The sequence below is a fragment of the Canis lupus genome, chromosome 6, assembly GCF_003254725.2.
Source record: "Canis lupus dingo isolate Sandy chromosome 6, ASM325472v2, whole genome shotgun sequence".
NCBI lineage: Eukaryota > Metazoa > Chordata > Mammalia > Carnivora > Canidae > Canis > Canis lupus.
Genome location: NC_064248.1, coordinates 8,652,426 through 8,670,037, shown reverse-complemented (window position 1 = coordinate 8,670,037; position 17,612 = coordinate 8,652,426). Strand labels below are relative to the sequence as shown.

The 17,612-nt window shown below is 52.1% G+C and overlaps 2 protein-coding genes and 1 long non-coding RNA gene across 8 annotated transcripts; 2 read left to right on the top strand and 1 right to left on the bottom strand.

Annotated features, from left to right (window-relative positions):
- Window positions 1-140: 140 nt before the first annotated feature.
- TRIP6 (thyroid hormone receptor interactor 6) lies at window positions 141-4,143 on the top strand. 2 transcript variants are annotated; one of them, XM_025425972.3, is made up of 9 exons: window positions 141-549; window positions 807-934; window positions 1,021-1,146; window positions 1,430-1,807; window positions 2,100-2,193; window positions 2,303-2,472; window positions 3,198-3,376; window positions 3,641-3,761; window positions 3,873-4,143. In XM_025425972.3, exons 1-9 carry the CDS (start codon window positions 441-443, stop codon window positions 4,002-4,004), a joined length of 1,437 nt encoding a protein of 478 aa, XP_025281757.1. In that variant the 5' UTR covers window positions 141-440; the 3' UTR covers window positions 4,005-4,143. The 2 variants fall into 2 exon arrangements, with proteins under 2 accessions (XP_025281757.1, XP_025281758.1); XM_025425973.3 differs by having other exon boundaries at window positions 146-549; window positions 857-934.
- On the bottom strand, window positions 3,871-4,972 carry LOC125755235 (uncharacterized). Its single transcript, XR_007411126.1, has 2 exons — window positions 4,898-4,972; window positions 3,871-4,486 (listed from the first exon to the last, which is right to left on the bottom strand). It is a non-coding gene; the product is annotated as an uncharacterized LOC125755235 (long non-coding RNA).
- Window positions 4,973-5,011: 39 nt separating this feature from the next.
- Window positions 5,012-17,569, top strand: SRRT (serrate, RNA effector molecule). 5 transcript variants are annotated; one of them, XM_025425964.3, is made up of 20 exons: window positions 5,012-5,319; window positions 5,587-5,726; window positions 9,661-9,789; window positions 10,041-10,187; window positions 10,445-10,633; window positions 12,529-12,698; window positions 12,831-13,015; window positions 13,204-13,302; window positions 13,387-13,504; window positions 13,688-13,845; window positions 14,528-14,589; window positions 14,692-14,770; window positions 15,028-15,216; window positions 15,535-15,708; window positions 15,799-15,952; window positions 16,237-16,430; window positions 16,595-16,751; window positions 16,946-17,035; window positions 17,153-17,276; window positions 17,377-17,569. In XM_025425964.3, the coding sequence occupies exons 2-20, from the start codon at window positions 5,605-5,607 to the stop codon at window positions 17,450-17,452; spliced, it is 2,616 nt and encodes an 871-aa protein (XP_025281749.1). In that variant the 5' UTR covers window positions 5,012-5,319; window positions 5,587-5,604; the 3' UTR covers window positions 17,453-17,569. The 5 variants fall into 5 exon arrangements, with proteins under 5 accessions (XP_025281749.1, XP_025281748.1, XP_025281747.1 ...); XM_025425963.3 differs by having other exon boundaries at window positions 16,934-17,035; XM_025425962.3 differs by having other exon boundaries at window positions 5,057-5,319; window positions 10,421-10,633.
- The last annotated feature ends 43 nt before the right edge of the window (window positions 17,570-17,612 follow it).

Below are 17,612 nucleotides of genomic sequence, written 5' to 3'. Positions count from 1 at the left end.
GGCTGGCCTGGCTGAGCACTGCTAGGGGCGGTAGGTGGGGCGGGAAGAGAGAGATCTGGTTGGGGGAGTGTGGGAAAGAGCCGCGCTGGAGCGCGTCCCAGCGGCGAGGTGGCCACGTGCGGGACTTGGGGCGCCAGTCTGGGGGAACGAGTGAAACGGAGGCAGCCTTGGAAAGCTCTCCCTGCTCGGCGGGAGGGGGCCGACTGGGGGAGGGACGGCAGTTTAGGGCCTAGGGGGCCACGTGACCCTCCCCCAGGAATGTGGTGACGTCACCGGGGGCGTGGCTGTCCCCAAAATTGGGGAGGAAGGGGAAAAAAAAGGCCAGAAAAAGTTTCTTTCCTGGAGTTCCAAACGAGGTGTGGGACAGAAGAAGGGGCCAAGACCAGAGTCTTGGGGCTACGTGGGGCCTGACCGCTGTCTAGAGTCTCCTGATCCCGGCCATGTCGGGGCCCACCTGGCTCCCCCCAAGGCAGCTGGAGCCTGCAAGAGCCCCTCAGGGGAGAGCACTCCCCCGAGGTGCCCCGGGGCCGCCGCCAGCCCATGGAGCAGGTAAGGCAGCCCCAGTGCCGCCAAGGAGGCCACTGGCCATTCTGAGCTCACCTTCGCCTTCTGGTTCCTGCCTCCTGCCCCTGGCTTGTCCCTGCCACCCCTTCCCTGAAGCCCTTCCGGCTTCCTGCTCCTGCTCTGTTCTGGGACTCCAAGTGTGGGGGGGAGGGGAGAAGAGTGACCCATGAGGGCGGCCTCCATAAGTGTCACCCTCCCCTCCTTCCCCATCCCCACCTTGGCTCTCTTTTCCCTCACCCTAGCACATCAGCCCCACCCCAGGGTCAATTTTTGCCCCCTCCCATCTGAGCAGTGTTACCAGGCCCCCGGGGGACCAGATGATCGGGGGTTCCCCTGGGTGGGGTGCCATGGAGCACCCCAGCGCTCACAGGTGAGAATTGGAATTGGGAGTGGGTGGGAGGTGGGGGCACCCGGGGCAAGTGACTTGAATTCTCCCTGCTTTTTCTTCATCTCCAGGGGCTCCCCCCAGACAGGGGGGCCTTGCGTCCAGGAAGTCTGGATGCCGAGATAGATTCGCTGACCAGCATGCTGGCTGAGTTGGATGGAGGTCGTGGTCATGCCCCACGGCGGTCAGACCGGCAGGTGACTTCCCTGTCCCACCCCTGTTCCTTGTCTCCTGCCCTCTTCCACACTCCCCATCCTGGTCCTTTCCCTAGATTCTCAACCTGGTACCCTTCACCCTTGCCCCCATGTGTGATACATGCAGGAGTATCACATCTTACTAGATTGTCAGCCTCTTGAGTGCTTGTCAAAGACCAGCACTACCTTGGGGACACACACACACACACACACACACACACGTGGGAGGGCCCACAAGTGTGTGTCCTGGAATGGGCCTTCTCACTCCTGGTCTGTTTCTCCCCAGGCTTATGAGCCCCCTCAGCCCCATGCCTACCGCACAGGCTCAGGCTCCCTGAAGCCGAATGGAGGGGGTGTTCCTATTCCTCCCCAACAGCTCTCAGCGTCTCCCTATGGGGGCCCCACTCCAGCCTCCTATGCTACAGCCAGCACCCCCGCTGGCCCTGCCTTCCCTGTGCAAGTGAAGGTGGCACAACCAGTGAGAGGCTGTGGCCCTCCCAGGCGGGGGGCCTCTCAGGCCTCCGGGGCCCTCCCGGGCCCTCACTTTCCTCTCCCAGGCCAAGGTGAAGTCTGGGGGGCTGGCTATAGGAGCCACCATGAGCCAGGGCCAGGGGTTAAAGAGGAGGCTGCAGGAGGAGGAAGAGGAGGCGCGTATGGGCCCCAGGTAAGCCCTAAGTATTGGGATGTGGGGTCCTCATGGACAACTGGACACTGATTGGGTGGGGTGGGGAGTCCTGGGGTGTTGGAGTTCTGGGTCCCAGGGATGTGGCGCTGGTCAGGAAATAGAAGAGGGAGGTGCTGGAGCTGTACACTGGCTCCTGGAGGTGCACCCCTGGGCCCCGGGCTGAGACCTCGTCAGATGAGCTTTCTGCTTGGAACTGCCTGGTCCCCTTCAGGAAAGTCTGACAGCATAGGGAGCTGGAGGTAGGGCTGAACCCCTGACTCCCCCCTTTCAGGTCCCCCTGAACCAGCCTCCTGAGGAAGAGCTTGAGAGGCTGACGAAGAAACTGGTGCATGACATGAACCATCCTCCCACCGGGGAGTACTTTGGTGAGCTGACCTGAGGTGGGAAGGGGGGCAGGGGACTGGGGAGTCAAGGGGACAGCGAATCCACCTTCCATTCTGCATGCTTATTGACCCTGTCCCTCCCTGTCCCCAGGGCGGTGCGGCGGCTGTGGGGAAGATGTGGTTGGGGATGGGGCTGGCGTTGTGGCCCTGGACCGGGTCTTTCACGTTGGCTGCTTCGTGTGCTCTACATGCCGGGCCCAGCTTCGGGGCCAACATTTCTATGCTGTGGAGAGGAGGGCGTACTGTGAGAGCTGCTATGTGGTGAGTGGGTGTGCTGGGGGTGGCCTGGGTGCTGGAGTCTGTAGCAGGAGGCAGGAGGCTTCCATCTAAGGTAGCAGGAGGCAGGAGGCTTCCATCTAAGGTGGAAACTAGATGTCTAAGCACATGAGAGGGACAGAATTCAAAGGTGGGGGATGCCTGGGTGGCCCAGTGGTTGAGCATCTGCTTTCGGCTCAGGTGGTGATCCTGGAGCCCTGGATTGAGTCCCGTATTGGGTTCCCCCCAGGGAGCCTGCTTCTCCCTCTGCCTATGTCTCTACTTCTCTCTCCGTGTCTCTCATGAATAAATAAATAAAGTCTTAAAGGAAAAAAGAACTCCAAGCTGGGGGACTAAACTGATGTGTAAGAAGGAAGGAATTGGGAAAGTAGTGAAATTACTGGCTGCTGGAGGGAAAGGACAATAGTTCCTTACAAATGTGAGAGGAGGAGGAAGAAGAGGAGGAGACCAGACTTATCTTGAGTTAAGGGAATATGTTAAATTTCCACACTGCTGCCCCTGTGAAGCAGCTGGTACTACTGTAGGAAACGGAAGTTGAGACTGGATCACTTCTGTAGGAAGCTACAGTGCTGGGACTTAGATCTGTTCAGGGCCACTTTTCACTGAATCCCTTGCAGGCTATAAAAACAGGTGGGTAGGCCAGCAGGGTGCCTGCCAGCCACGGACCTCCTCAGCCCTGAACTTGCCACCCTTCCTTTCTAATTCGCTAGGCCACCCTGGAGAAGTGCTCCACATGCTCCCAACCCATCCTGGACCGGATCCTGCGGGCCATGGGGAAAGCCTACCACCCTAGCTGCTTTACCTGTGTGGTGTGCCACCGTGGCCTCGACGGCATCCCTTTCACAGTGGATGCCACCAGCCAGATCCACTGCATTGAGGACTTCCACAGGTCAGACTGGGTCTCCCATCTTTCTCGAGACATCTGACCTTCCCCATCTTCTTCATTTCTCCTTTATGTCCCAGTACCAGCTTCTCCAGTTTCCTACCCCGGACTTTGTCTTTCTTGTTACCGTCACTCTCTCTTGTGAGAGCCAAGACCATCCATCCCTCTGGCCTCTCCCGTACCCTTGCATAGCCCACCTTCTCTGGGCTGCACTGTTAGTCCCCTCCAACCCAGGGGCTTGACAGCCTCCGTTGTTCCCTTCCACCCCAGGAAGTTTGCCCCACGGTGCTCAGTGTGTGGTGGGGCCATCATGCCTGAGCCAGGGCAGGAGGAGACGGTACGAATCGTTGCTCTGGATCGCAGTTTTCACATTGGCTGTTACAAGTGCGAGGTCAGGGGGCCCCGGCAAGGGGAATGGGAGATTCTTGGGGTCTGGGGTGCTGGGAATGGTAGAACCCAGGGCTCTGGCCCTGATAGAAAGCTCTTGCTTCTGTCTTAACAGGAGTGTGGGCTGCTCCTCTCCTCCGAGGGCGAGTGTCAGGGCTGCTACCCGCTGGATGGGCACATCTTGTGCAAGGCGTGCAGTGCCTGGCGCATCCAGGAGCTCTCAGCCACTGTCACGACCGACTGCTGAGCCTTCCCAGAACCACCTGTTACGTTTCCCCTTCCCATCAACTACCCTCCCTGACATCTATCCTGACAACTGTGTCACCAAGTACTGTCTCTTCTTCCTCCAATCATGAAATAATAATCCCTCAAGAGTTTACAAAACACTTAAGTGTATTGTCTCATCTGATTCTCACAGCAGCCTAATGCAAACACATTTGTGGTGACTGCGTTTTTACAGAAGCGATCTCAGGTTGCATGGTTTCCTAATGCAGTACCAAGATCAGAACCCGGGTCTCCCTAGACCTAGATTTTTGCAACTCCATTCTACACTCTTGCAAACGTGGTGTAAAGACACCCTTCCTCTCCGTGCTTGGAGTGAGGCTGCAGCATACTCCAAGGAGGCGGCCTTCCCTGTTCTTCAGCCTGGACACTCCACTCCCTGATCAAGGACTTGGTGTTCTCTCCGGGGGTGGTGGTGCGTTTTCTCTGGCGCAAGCCGGTCTCCGCCTGTTGATCAAGACCTCAACCTATAAGCTATCCCAACCAACTACTGGTTGGGGATAAGACAGACCTGCCGCCTTCGCCTCTTACGAAGAACAGCAGTAACAGGGTTTTGCAGGTGGTTAAATACCGAGGCGGCAATAAAGCTTGGGTCTCTGGCGCAGCACAAAATGGTGGGAGATGCTTTAAAATGGTTGCTCTATCCCGCTAAACGCCTGCATTCCCCAGCTCCCTGCCCTGCGCCAGAAGCAGGGGAAAGCAGCCCCACATGAGGGCAGGAGGCGCCCCGAGCTGGGTGGTCGGGGGGCAACAACGGGACACGAACTGGCTCAGATCCCCAGATCCCGGACACATCAAGCCAGAGGACGACCTTCGACCTCCGCGGGAGAAAGTTCTTTATACGCCCAGGGGCCCTACCGCCCTTCCGCGGCCTCGTTGGGTCCGTCTAGGCTTCCGTAATCCCTCCCGTCGGCGCAGTTTTCGTCCCTGAAAGCGCGCGAGACTTCCGAGTCCCCGCCCCCCTTCCCATCATCCCCCAGGGCTACCAGCCTCTCGCCCTGCCTGCGCTTTAAGTTCCAGTTCAGGCCGCGGGGGAGTAGCTTGTGGTTGGGGCCTCGTTCCGCCGGTGACGCAGGCGCTGCGCGAGCGGCGCGCGCCTACCGCCCATCCTCGGCTGTCCCACTTTCTCTTCGTCTCCTTGGCCTCCTCGCTGAGAGCCCCGCGTCTCCCTCTCGCCGTCCGCGCCGCCCTCACCGCGCGCGCGAAGCAAGAGGCAGGCCCAAGTCTCCTGGAAAACTAGCCTGCGGGAGCGCGAGGCTAACGGCCGCGACCGCTCCCAGGTGGGGGAGGGGCGGGGCCTGGAGAGCCGGGGCTGCGGCGGCAGGGCGGGAGCGGGTTCGGGCGGCCGGCGGGCGTGGGCTGGGAGACCCCGGGCGCCAGTGGAGTGCGGGGGCGGTCCTCCTGTGCGGGCGGCGAGCTCAGCATGGCGCGGACAGCGGAAGGCTGGCCTTTGCGGGGGGCGGCGGGCGTGCTGCTCCTGAGCGGCTCCGGAGCCTTTCTCCCCTCGTCATTGTTCCGCACCCTGACCACCCATGTCCGGGCTCCAGGTCCCCTCAGAGCGCGCCATGGGTGACAGCGATGACGAGTATGACCGAAGGCGCAGGGACAAGTTCAGAAGGGAGCGCAGCGACTACGACCGTTCTCGGGAAAGAGATGAAAGACGTCGAGGGGACGATTGGAATGACCGGTGAGACTTTTTCTCGGTTTTGCCCCCTTGCCCCGTTCTGTGGCTCTCCATTCTCATTGCATCATCGCCTTTATTAGTTTTATAGGGCGAACCGCATGCAGTCGTTTATACTGGACCGTTGCGCTGTTGGTAAAGAGCTAGACGGGGCTCCATTTTTGAAATGTTCACAAGGTCAAAGCAATAGACCTAACAGAGTTCGGGAAAAAGTAATATTTATATTTGTATTTAAGATGCATGCGTTTTATTGTTTGTAAGTTACACATCTAAAAGGTTGATTCAGAGAAAGTAATGTCTTAGAGTTGACTCCACTGGAGAGATTGTCAGACCAGACCTGTTTCCCGGCAGAATACGGTTGTATTTCTTGTGGTTGTCTTCTGTAAAGTCAGAAAGTGTTTGTTGGACAGGTAAGGTTTAGTTAATTGATTAGGTTTGACTCAGCTAGTCGTTAGCTTTCTGGGATGTTCTTGAGTTAAATATCATTAAGGTATTTCCGATGAACTAATCAAGATCAGAAAAACTGGAAGATTTTTTTTTTTAATTGAAAAGACATCACAAATACCAGCAATATCAGTGCTGATGGCACTTGATTTGGAAACATTACAGAATATTTTGAAAAATGAGTTCAGTAAAGCATTCAATCTGTATAGCCAATGTATTTCTTCACTGCGGAGATTATGTGGCACTTTTTTCCCTTGATGTTTTCTTTTTTTTTTTTTTTTTTAATTTTTATTTATTTATGATAGTCACACAGAGAGAGAGAGAGAGGCAGAGACACAGGCAGAGGGAGAAGCAGGCTCCATGCACCGGGAGCCTGACGTGGGATTTGATCCTGGGTCTCCAGGATTGCACCCTGGGCCAAAGGCAGGCGCCAAACCGCTGCGCCACCCAGGGATCCCCCTTGATGTTTTCTAAGAGAGAAAAAAAATCAAAAGTGTTCTGAATTGTGAAGATGGGTAAGAAGTGGTTATCGTGATTAAATAATTTATAGTTTAGGGCTTGGAGTGGGGGGAAAAATGGCCTTGGGTGTGCTGCAGTTGAGTATGTATGAGAGATCATCATAAAGATGGTTAAGTGTTGAAGGAGTAAATCTAAGGGAGGGAAGTAGTGGTGGAGGTGATATGTCAAAGAGCATGAGAGGAAGGTGACACTTGGAAAGATGACTAGGAATTCCCCCAGGCACAGTGGAGTGAACACTTTGGATTTGGGGACATAATATTGTGTGCAGAAAGGAGCCAATATTCTAATTTTTATTTATTTACTTTTTTTTGGTAGTGGTTCTCAGCCCCCCCGCCCCCCGTGGCTCAGTCAGTTAAGCATCAGACTGTTTATTTTGGCTCAGGTCATGATCTCAGTGTTAGAATGAGCACTGGGCTCCATGTTGTTCTTGGAGCCTGCTTAAGATTCTCTCCCTCTCTCATTGCCCCTTCCTTCTCCAAAGAAAAAGTAATTAAGTACGAAAACTTAAAACCATGATAGTACCAAATGCCAGCAAAATGGAGCATTTGGAACTCTCATACACAGAAGTGTGGTCCACAGACTAAAGATCTGCGATGTTAGAACTGATTTTTTTTTTTTAAAGGTTTTATTTATTCATTAGAGAAACAGAGAGAGGCAGAGACCTAGGCAGAGGGAGAAGCTGGCTCCCTGTGGGGAGCCTGATGCCGGACTCATCCCAGGACCCTGGGATTACAACCTGAGCCAAAGGCAGATGCACAACCACTGAGCCAGCCAGGTGCCTCTAGAACTATTTTTATAGCAGCTTTAAGGTAGTATTTTTTTCACTGTGTTGACATTTGCATTGTTGATGTCATAGTATTGGTGGGAAAACTGCTGGTGTCTTAGTACAAATTAAGGCAGTGACACAAGCAGTTTAAAAAGAAAAAAAAGCTGGTTTCACTTAATGTCCTTAATGAAGCAGTACAATTTTTAAATTTTATTAAGTTGGATACACACGATGAATAGGAAGTATGCATAGAGCACTTATATCACATTTGGGAGTACAGTGTTTTTTTTTTTTTTTTTTTAAGATTTTATTTGTTTATTCATGAGAGAGACACAGAGAGGCAGAAACACAGGCAGAGGGAGAAGCAGGCTCCATGCAGGGAGCACGATGTGGGACTCTATCCCAGGACTCTGGGACCACCCCTTTTTTTTGGGGGGGGGGGACCACCCGTTGAGCTGAAGGCAGGCACTCAACCCTTAAGCCACCCAGGTGTCCCCAAACTGTTAATTCTATATGGGTATTCGATATTTTCTTGGAAACAGACTAAGACTCTATTACTCCAAAGAAAATTGTTAGTTTTGTTGCTAGTGAGGAAGTGGAACTTTCCAGTGAAAACTAGAATTTTGGAAAACTTGTACCTGTGATTTTGACAACTGCTTATTACTTTAAGACTCTTTTGATGAGATAGGTAGTGATATTAACGAATATATTTTGATACTGTATAATGAGAAATGTCAAGAGCCACTCAAAGAGCAAGGTTAGAACAATGGATTTAAATGTAGTGGAGCACAGAACGTTCACTGATACTCAGATTCAGTGCTGCAATTTGCCTTTAAGAAACTTGTTGGGAAGCCTGGGTGGCGCAGTGGTTGAGCATCTGCCTTTGGCTCAGGTCATGATCCTGGGGTCCTGGGATGAGTCCGGCATCAAGCACCCTGCCGGGAGCCTGCTTCTCCATCTGCCTATGTCTCAGCCTCTCTCTCTCTCTGCATGTCTCTCATGAATACATAATATCTTTAAAAAAAAAAAAAAAAAAAAAAAAACCTCTCGTCATATCTTGGGTAGTATCAAAGAATATCCCCAGGTACCTCAAAAGACTGTTGATGAAAATATATCCTTTTCCAGTTGTGTATCTGTGAGGCTAGATTTTCAAACAACATATTACAACAGATGAATGTAGAATATGAAAATTCAGCTGTTTGTATTAAGTCAGGCCTTAAGAGGATTTGATAAATGTAAAAAACAATGTCACTTTTCTCATTAAAAGAAAGTTTTTTTGGAAATAGATATTTTTTTATAGAAAAGATGTAATTTGTGTTGATATAGAAGTTTAAAATTAGTAGGTTTTTTAAAAAAAATTATTCATGAGGGACACAGAGGCAGAGACATAGGCAGAGGGAGAAGCAGGCTCCCTCTGGGGGAGCCTGATGCGCGGGACTCATCCCAGGACTCCAGGATCATGGCCTGAGCCAGAGGCAGATGGTCAACCACTGAGCCACCCAGGCGCCCTACAGTAATTTTAAAGGATGTGAGGTGGGGGTGGCAGTCTCAAGACCCGAAGTTTGAAAACCATTGGGCTATAGTAAAGGATGTTTTTTATTTGGTTAAGGTTGGAATGGTGGTGGCTGGTAACTGGTGGAGGGACTGGAATGACAGCAGGAACCAAGGTTTTGAACAGTGTTGTATACTGGTATTTAGCAAGGAAGGGACATGGCATGATGATATTTGTGTTTGAAAACGATCACTTTGACAGAAGTGGTAGGGACCATAGATGAGTACACCAGATGCTATAGTTAAAGGAGAAATGACTAGGGTCAGGGCACCCAGATGGGGGCAGTTTGTGGACAGGGCAAGTAAGAGAACAGCTTAGATAGGCTCTGAGGCAGAGGATTAGCAAGCCAATAGCCCACATGAATAGTGAGAGTGACACTTGATAAGTTAGATATCTGGTTATGGTTGATGTCCTCGCTCTTGGGGAAACCAGAGGAGGGAAGCAAGCTTGGGCTCGAAGTGGTAGAAGTAGTAGCTCTGTTCTAAGATGTTGAATTTGAGGTGGCCATGGCTGGCTAGTTGGGGATTGTAAGGGTCTTTTTCTGTTTAGAGAATAATTTTGTAATTGTAAGCTTTTAGTTTGGTGTCTCAAGAGAGGAAGGGCCTGTGCAGGAGCATGACCAGCTTTATCTTCTTACTGTTACTCATTCTTATTGCCAGAGAGTGGGACCGTGGCCGGGAGCGCCGCAGTCGGGGTGAATATCGGGACTATGACCGGAATCGGCGAGAGCGCTTTTCTCCTCCGCGCCATGAGCTCAGTCCCCCACAGAAGCGCATGAGGCGAGACTGGTGAGGTGGCAACAGTTTCTCTGGCTTCTCTCCTTAGCCTCAGTTCCACCTGCCTGGCTCTCTTTCTTCACTTCCGTTGAGGACTTTGTCATTTCCTTTTCTCGGACTTCCTGTAAACCCATCTTTTTTTGATCTTTAAACCCTTGGGTGAGAGACCACATTGCATATTCCCCTTCCTCTGCCCCATCCTCCTTCGTGCTCTGGAGACATGATTCCCTTCTCTGTCTGACTTTTGTGTCCCTCACCCTCAGGGATGAGCACAGCTCTGACCCATACCACAGTGGCTATGAGATGCCCTATGCTGGGGGGGGTGGGGGCCCTACTTATGGCCCCCCTCAGCCCTGGGGCCACCCAGACGTCCACATCATGCAGCACCATGTTCTGCCTATCCAGGCCAGGTAAAGACCTGGGTTCTGGGGTTCTTGGGAAAAGGGAGATGTTCGGTTTGGGGGATGGATTGGGGTTGCCAAAGACCGTGGCTGGAGCCAGGGAGTGGGTTAGGTACAGAAAGGAGTGCCTATGTAGGGGGGTGGCAGTTGGTGCTGGGGGTGGTGTCCATGGTGAGCAAAGGAAGGGGGCAGCTGGCTACCTTGGCCCCCCCATCCCCCCACCCTCTTCCCCCACAACCAAGACTTCCTGACCGGGCCCCCCCCAGGCTGGGCAGCATCGCAGAGATTGACTTGGGTGTGCCACCACCGGTGATGAAGACCTTCAAGGAATTTCTTCTGTCATTGGATGACTCTGTGGATGAGACAGAGGCTGTAAAGCGCTATAATGACTATAAGCTGGATTTTCGAAGGCAGCAGATGCAGGATTTCTTTTTGGCTCATAAAGATGAGGAGTGGTGAGTGCCCCTATTTTCCTGCTGTCTGTTGCCTAGCATGTTTTCCCTGGCCCCGCCAGTGGAGCCTGCAGCCCTGTCCTCTTCCCATTTTCCCCAATCCAGAACTTCCTGGGGGTGGGGGATGGGAAGTACAACAGCATTTGCTGATGGGTTCTCCTCCTCACTTCAACGTCTGCCACGGCCTCCCACCCCACCTTGCTTCCCCTCTGTCCTCAGTGAGTGGGACACCTCCAGGCAGCTGGCCAGAGCCACCTGTTCCCTTGGGGCAGCAGACAGACTGCTTCCCACTTGCTGGTATTGGGTCATTGTCATCCCTGATCGCCGGGACCCTGTGTGGCTGTGGTGTTCTCCCAAAAGCAACGAGTGAATCCAGACAAGAAAAAGCAAAGATCTCAGGGTCGTTTGACAGAAAAAGAATTTTAGTTTTTTTCCTTTTGTGGATGTTTTAATTTTAATCAACCATCTTTTCCCCCCTTCCTGCTCCTCCTCCTCCTCATCCTCTTTCTGCTCCTCCTCCTTGAAAAGAGCCAGAACTGGGAACTACACCCGCTCATCGACGGAGCTCGGAGCAAACCCACCTCCACCCCCACCATACCCAGCCCATACATGAGCCCCCTGGGCTGAGCTGCGCTGCCCCGGCCAGGCAGACAGGCAGGGCACTGCTGTGCACAATGCAGCGGTTTAGCTGAATGTGATTGCTCAGGCAGCTAGTCAGTCAGGGCCCCCACCGCGGAGTCCCGCGGGGGTGGGTCATCTGGGCCGGGACGCCCCAGCCAGGAGCCAGCCGGTGGCCCACCTGCCAGCATGGGCCCTGGGCGCGGCTAGTTAAATCTTGAGCTCTGTTTGACCAAGCAGCCAAGGTAAAGATCCTGGAGGTGATGCCTGCGGCTTTCCTTTCCTCTCACGCTCAACTTGTGGTTCTGTTTTGTCTGTCACTGTCCTCTCTTTCTTCTTTCTCTGTGTCTTGGTCTCGTTCTCTCATGTACCTTTCATTCTTTCTTGGTCCCTGTACTTGCTCTTTGCCTAACACTTGTTTCCTCTGTTTTTTTTTTTTTTTTTCCCCCATTTTCTTTGGCCTTTAGTTTTTCCCTTTGTTTTCAATTTCTGGGACTTTGTCACACTTTCCCTTTCTGTTTTTCTCATACTCTTCATTTTTTTTGTTTTTACCCCCTCAAGGTCCTATTTTAAATGTTTCCTTTCCATGCTCCACCCTAATCCTGCACCTCTTTTCTCTCTCTCTCTCTCTCTCTCTCTCCCTCTCTCTCTCTTTCTCTCTCTCTCTCCCTGTGGGCAGTACCTGAGGTTATAAGGGCACTTCAGTTTCTCCCTTTGATCTTTCCCTGTCCCTTCACCATCTGCTTTTCTTCCCAAGGGGGGAGAAAACTCTCTGCCTTTTTTGGCTTTTCCTATCAGTGCATTTCAGGTTTCCCTCTGTCTTCCACCTAGGGATGGAGGGAGTTGGTGGGAGCAGTCCTGTTAATGACTAGCTCTTGGGTTGGCAAGGAGAGGGAGGTTCTCTGGGATCTACTATTTCCTTAGCCTTCCTCTTGGAAGCTTTGGGAAACTACAGTTTTTTAAGTTAGTGTTTCCCAGAGACACAGGGCAATCATTCTGCCTCTCTAACCCTGGCCTTCCCCTTTAGTTATGGCTTTTCCCAAATCCAGAGCTCTTAGTTCCTGGCTCTCCCACAAATCTTCTCAGAGCATAACCTCTGGTTCCTTTTGGGGGTATTGGGTGGTTCTAGTGTACCCTTCTCCCCAGTCTTTCTGCTTTCATGGTTTTTTGTGGGTGTGAGAGGATGGGGGCTAAGCCCTGACTTGCCTGGGCCCCTCCCCATGTCCTGGCCCTGGCATCCAGTGACTATTTTGTCTCTTCCCTCCCCACTTCCTTCCCAGGTTTCGGTCTAAGTACCACCCAGATGAGGTGGGGAAGCGTCGGCAGGAGGCCCGGGGGGCCCTGCAAAACCGACTGAGGGTATTCCTGTCCCTTATGGAGAGTGGCTGGTTTGATAATCTTCTCCTGGACATAGACAAAGCTGATGCCATCGTCAAGATGCTGGATGCAGGTATGTGGATTTGGGAGGGGAAGAGGGTGTCTGGTGACCCAAGATCTTGGTTTGGAAATAGAAGTCAGTTGATAAGCAAGAGGCTGAAGGCCAGGACCCTAGGATTGTGACCTCTGCTCCCTTTGTTGGTAGCTGTGATTAAGATGGAAGGAGGGACAGAGAATGATCTGCGCATCCTGGAGCAGGAGGAGGAGGAGGAGCAGGCAGGAAAGCCTGGAGAGCCCAGTAAGAAAGAGGAAGGCCGGGCTGGACCAGGCCTGGGGGATGGAGAGCGCAAGGCCAATGATAAGGATGACAAGAAAGAAGACGGCAAACAGGTCAGAGTGCTGGGCTCATTGGGTGCTGCCTCTGAGTTCCTAGGAGGAGGAAGGTGCAACTTCAGTGGTCAGGGGGCCTGGTGGGTTGTGTGCTGGGTCCAGGAGAGGTGGAGGGCTAGGGAGGGGGCCCTCTGATAAAGGTTGAAGGGGAGATGGACATGCCCGGGATTGTCTGTACCTACCTGCAGGCTGAAAATGACAGTTCTAATGATGACAAAACTAAGAAATCTGAGGGTGATGGGGACAAGGAAGAGAAGAAAGATGACTCTGAGAAAGATGCCAAAAAGGTAGGGTATCTCTTGCCAGGCGGTCATTGTCAGATCTGGGGTCCTGGTTATCTGACTCCCCTCCTCTTGCTGTGGCTCTCACAGACTAGCAAGAAGCGGAACAGGAAGCACAGTGGTGATGACAGCTTTGATGAAGGCAGCGTGTCAGAGTCCGAGTCAGAGTCAGAGAGTGGCCAAGCTGAGGAAGAGAAGGAGGAGTCTGGTAGGTTTTATCTTCTTTTAGTCCATTCTCTTCCTATTGAATAGGGGTAGGGGAGGTGGGAGTGGGCAAAATTGATAAGGGCCGGCCTTTGGGACATGGGGGTGGGGGGGAGTTGCACCACTTCTTTCTTTCCCTCCAAAATCAACAATAAATATTCACCAACTTCCAACACTTCCTGCATAGAAGAGGCACTAAAAGAAAAGGAGAAGCCCAAAGAAGAAGACAGAGAGAAGCCTAAGGACACTCCTGGGTTGGAATGTAAACCTCGGCCCCTCCATAAGACTTGCTCCCTCTTTATGCGCAACATCGCACCCAACATCTCTCGAGCCGAGATCATTTCTGTGAGTGGGAAAAAGTGGTACTGGCTGCAGGAATGGCATATTTGGTAGCAGGGAAGGGGAGCTGGTGAGGCGGGGGTAAGATAATATGGTTCTGCTTCTAACATATACCCATTTCTCTAACAGGGAAGCCTCTTCTCGTGGGCCCTTTGTGGGCTGGCCCTCGATTATACCATTTGCTTCTAAGTGCTTTTACTCTTTAAAAATTTATTCATGAGAGACAGGCAGAAGATAGAGGGAGAAGCAGGCTTCCTGCAGGGAGCCAGATGTGGGACTTGATCCCAGAACCCCGGGATCACACCCTGAGCTGAAGGCAGATGCCCAACTGCAGAGTCACACAGGCGTCCCTTAAGTGCTTTTATGATTATTATTTTTTTAAAGATTTTATTTATTCATGAGAAAGAGAGAGAGGCAGAGACACAGGCAGAGCGAGAAGCAGGCTCCCCACAAGGAGGCAGATATGGGACTCAGTCCCGGATCCTGGGATCACACGCTGAGCCAAAGGCAGGTGCTCAACTGCTGAGCCACCCAGGCATCCCAAGTGCTTTTATTATTAAGCCCTTTATTGGTTTTTCCTTACTTGAAAGATTCACAGGCATTTCTCAGGGTTCTTAGGACACAGGGATTGGAAGAAGTGAGAAACGCTGAATTACTCATTGGGGTTTCTGTTCCTCTGTTTTTCCAGCTTTGTAAAAGATACCCAGGCTTCATGCGTGTGGCACTGTCAGAGCCCCAGCCTGAGAGGAGGTGAGGAATGGAGACGAGAGTGACCCTGTATACCTTGGAAATAGGTACAGGGGGAGGCTAATGGCCAGTATCCCAGGGTTATGCTGACCGTTTCTTCTGTAGGTTTTTCCGCCGTGGCTGGGTCACCTTTGACCGCAGTGTTAACATCAAAGAGATTTGTTGGAACTTGCAGAATATCCGAGTAAGTGCTGGGACTGGGTTCTCTGTAATGTACGTCACCCGATTCTTATTTGATTCATTGGTTGTGCTCCCACCCATCTGTTCAGTCTGCTCACATTAACTGTCTACTGGTGTCTGGCCTAGGTGCTGTCCCTGATAAGACCCTCCTGGTGCATGTTCTTGGGGAGCTCATGTTCTAGTCACTGGTCTTGTCACTAGGGCTAGTCCCTTGAGCTGCTGCTTCTCGGGCACATTTGGTGAGCTCTGTGTTCTCTCTAGCTCCGGGAGTGTGAGCTGAGCCCTGGTGTGAACAGAGACCTGACCCGTCGAGTCCGCAACATCAATGGCATCACCCAGCACAAGCAGATAGTGCGCAACGACATCAAACTGGCCGCCAAGCTGATCCACACGCTGGATGACAGGACCCAGCTCTGGGCCTCTGAACCTGGGACACCTCCTCTGCCAACAGTCAGTGACTCCCATGGAACTTTTTAAAAAGCAGCCAATACCATATCGTCTATGATAGGCACCTCTGGTCTTGTCAATGTCTTGTAGCATTGACCCCCAGTTCTTATACTCTGTGTCTGCGCAGATACTCCAGCTTCCAACAGAATGGACTGACATTAGTTATGGTTTATTGGCTAGGATAGAATAAATAAAAGATAAATAATGAAGCAGTATTAACAGGCCAAGTGAACCCTGGATTCCTTTCTGCTTTAGCTTCCTGGGCTACCTGCCTCAAGAGTTTTCTCTGCTTCACTTGCCATTCTTCTTTCTCTCTACCAGAGTCTGCCCTCCCAGAACCCAATCTTGAAGAATATCACTGACTATCTGATTGAAGAAGTGAGTGCGGAGGAGGAGGAGCTGCTGGGGAGCAGTGGGGGGGCTCCCCCTGAGGAACCCCCTAAGGAAGGGAACCCAGCAGAGATCAATGTGGAGCGAGATGAAAAACTGATCAAGGTGCCAGCAAGAGCAGGCGGGCAGGGCCCTGGCTTGGGGCAGCAAGGGGGTTAGAAGAGTATGGTGAACTCAGATTTTTATTTCCCTCAGGTTTTGGACAAACTCCTTCTCTATTTGCGCATTGTGCATTCCTTGGATTATTATAACACTTGCGAATACCCCAATGAGGATGAAATGCCCAACCGATGTGGCATCATCCATGTTCGGGGGCCTATGCCGCCCAACCGCATCAGTCATGGAGAAGGTGGGCTCCCAGCTTCCCCATTTCTGATTCCCTTTGGTTTCCCTTTCTTCTCAGCTGCCTCTGGTCTTAGATCTGTTCTGGTAACGGTGCCTTAACCACCCTCTCTTTTTTTTTTCCTTAGAATTTAAAGTAATCTTTATAACCCAAGGTGGGGCTAAAACTCACAATCCTGAGATCAAGAGTCACATGCTCTGACTGAGCCAGCCAGGCACCCCTTATCCCTTCCTTGTTTCTTGCTTCTAATTCCCTTCTCCACTCCACTGTTCTGTGTTCCCAAACCACAGTGCTAGAGTGGCAGAAGACGTTTGAGGAGAAGCTGACTCCATTGCTGAGTGTACGGGAATCTCTTTCCGAGGAAGAGGCTCAGAAGATGGGTCGCAAAGACCCTGAGCAGGAAGTGGAAAAGTTTGTCACCTCTAACACCCAGGAACTGGGCAAGGATAAGTGGCTATGCCCTCTCAGTGGCAAGAAATTCAAGGTCTGGGATGTTAGGGAGTTCTGTGTTAGAAGTGTGGGTGGAGGGGGTTGAGCCAGGAAGCCTCCTCAGGCCTGGGGTCAAATTGGCTCTGGAAATGGTGGGCTGGGAGGTTAATTATCCCTTCCACATTGGTTGCTCTGCTCTGACCCTCTTTCTTTACCCAGGGCCCTGAGTTTGTACGCAAACATATCTTCAACAAGCATGCAGAGAAGATTGAGGAAGTGAAGAAGGAAGTGGCATTTTTTAACAACTTTCTCACTGATGCCAAGCGCCCAGCTCTGCCTGAGATCAAGCCAGCCCAGCCACCTGGCCCTGCCCAGAGTAAGATACGATCCATGAGGGTCTGCCACATTCCCTCTCCTTTGACTATTGAAGGACTCCTGGTTCTTATATCCTGGGATTCTCTGAAAACTTTCTATCCCACTCTCAGGAAGTGTTTCTAAAAGCCAGTTGTCATTCCCCATCTCCCCCTCCCGCAGTAATTCATGTTCCTGTCCATGTTGTACTCCCCCCAGGCCTGACCCCGGGACTCCCCTACCCGCACCAGACTCCCCAGGGCCTGATGCCCTATGGTCAGCCCCGGCCCCCCATCTTGGGGTATGGAGGTAAGTATAGGGGAGATGTGAAAGGGCTTAGTAGTGACTGAGGGCTGGGAGAAAGGAAGCTGAACCCAGGTAGAATTGAGGTCACAGGTTTCAGCTCAACACTGATCTCTTTCATAGCTGGTGCTGTACGCCCTGCAGTCCCCACGGGAGGGCCTCCATACCCTCATGCCCCCTATGGTGCTGGCCGAGGGAACTATGATGCCTTCCGAGGTCAAGGTTATCCTGGGAAGCCTCGGAATAGGTGAGAATGAGCTAAGATGTTCAGACTTCCTTGCCCCCTTCAGGCTCCCATTCAGAGAGCCTTAACTCTCCTCCCATCTTAACTCTTTTGTATCTCACAGGATGGTCCGAGGAGACCCACGGGCCATCGTGGAATACCGTGACCTGGATGCTCCAGATGATGTGGACTTCTTTTGAGCCATTTACTTTTCCTCACTCCTGGTATCGTCTAGAATTGTGACTGCCTCATCCCATCCAGCTGAGAATTTTTTTGTACGTCCAACCCTACTGCCAATAAAAGCACTTCCATAGTGATTGATTTATACCTCCCCAAATTCTCCCAAAGATTGGCTGGGGC

Bases quoted from the DNA above. Each gene is read 5' to 3' on its own strand.
- TRIP6 (XM_025425972.3), top strand. From the start codon at position 441: ATGTCGGGGCCCACCTGGCTCCCCCCAAGGCAGCTGGAGCCTGCAAGA. The intron at 1,147-1,429 runs GTGACTTCCCTG...GTTTCTCCCCAG, and splicing joins CACGGCGGTCAGACCGGCAG to GCTTATGAGCCCCCTCAGCC. The intron at 3,377-3,640 runs GTCAGACTGGGT...CTTCCACCCCAG, and splicing joins TGCATTGAGGACTTCCACAG to GAAGTTTGCCCCACGGTGCT.
- SRRT (XM_025425961.3), top strand. From the start codon at position 5,605: ATGGGTGACAGCGATGACGAGTATGACCGAAGGCGCAGGGACAAGTTC. The intron at 10,634-12,528 runs GTGAGTGCCCCT...CTTCCTTCCCAG, and splicing joins GCTCATAAAGATGAGGAGTG to GTTTCGGTCTAAGTACCACC. The intron at 13,505-13,687 runs GTAGGTTTTATC...CTTCCTGCATAG, and splicing joins GGAAGAGAAGGAGGAGTCTG to AAGAGGCACTAAAAGAAAAG.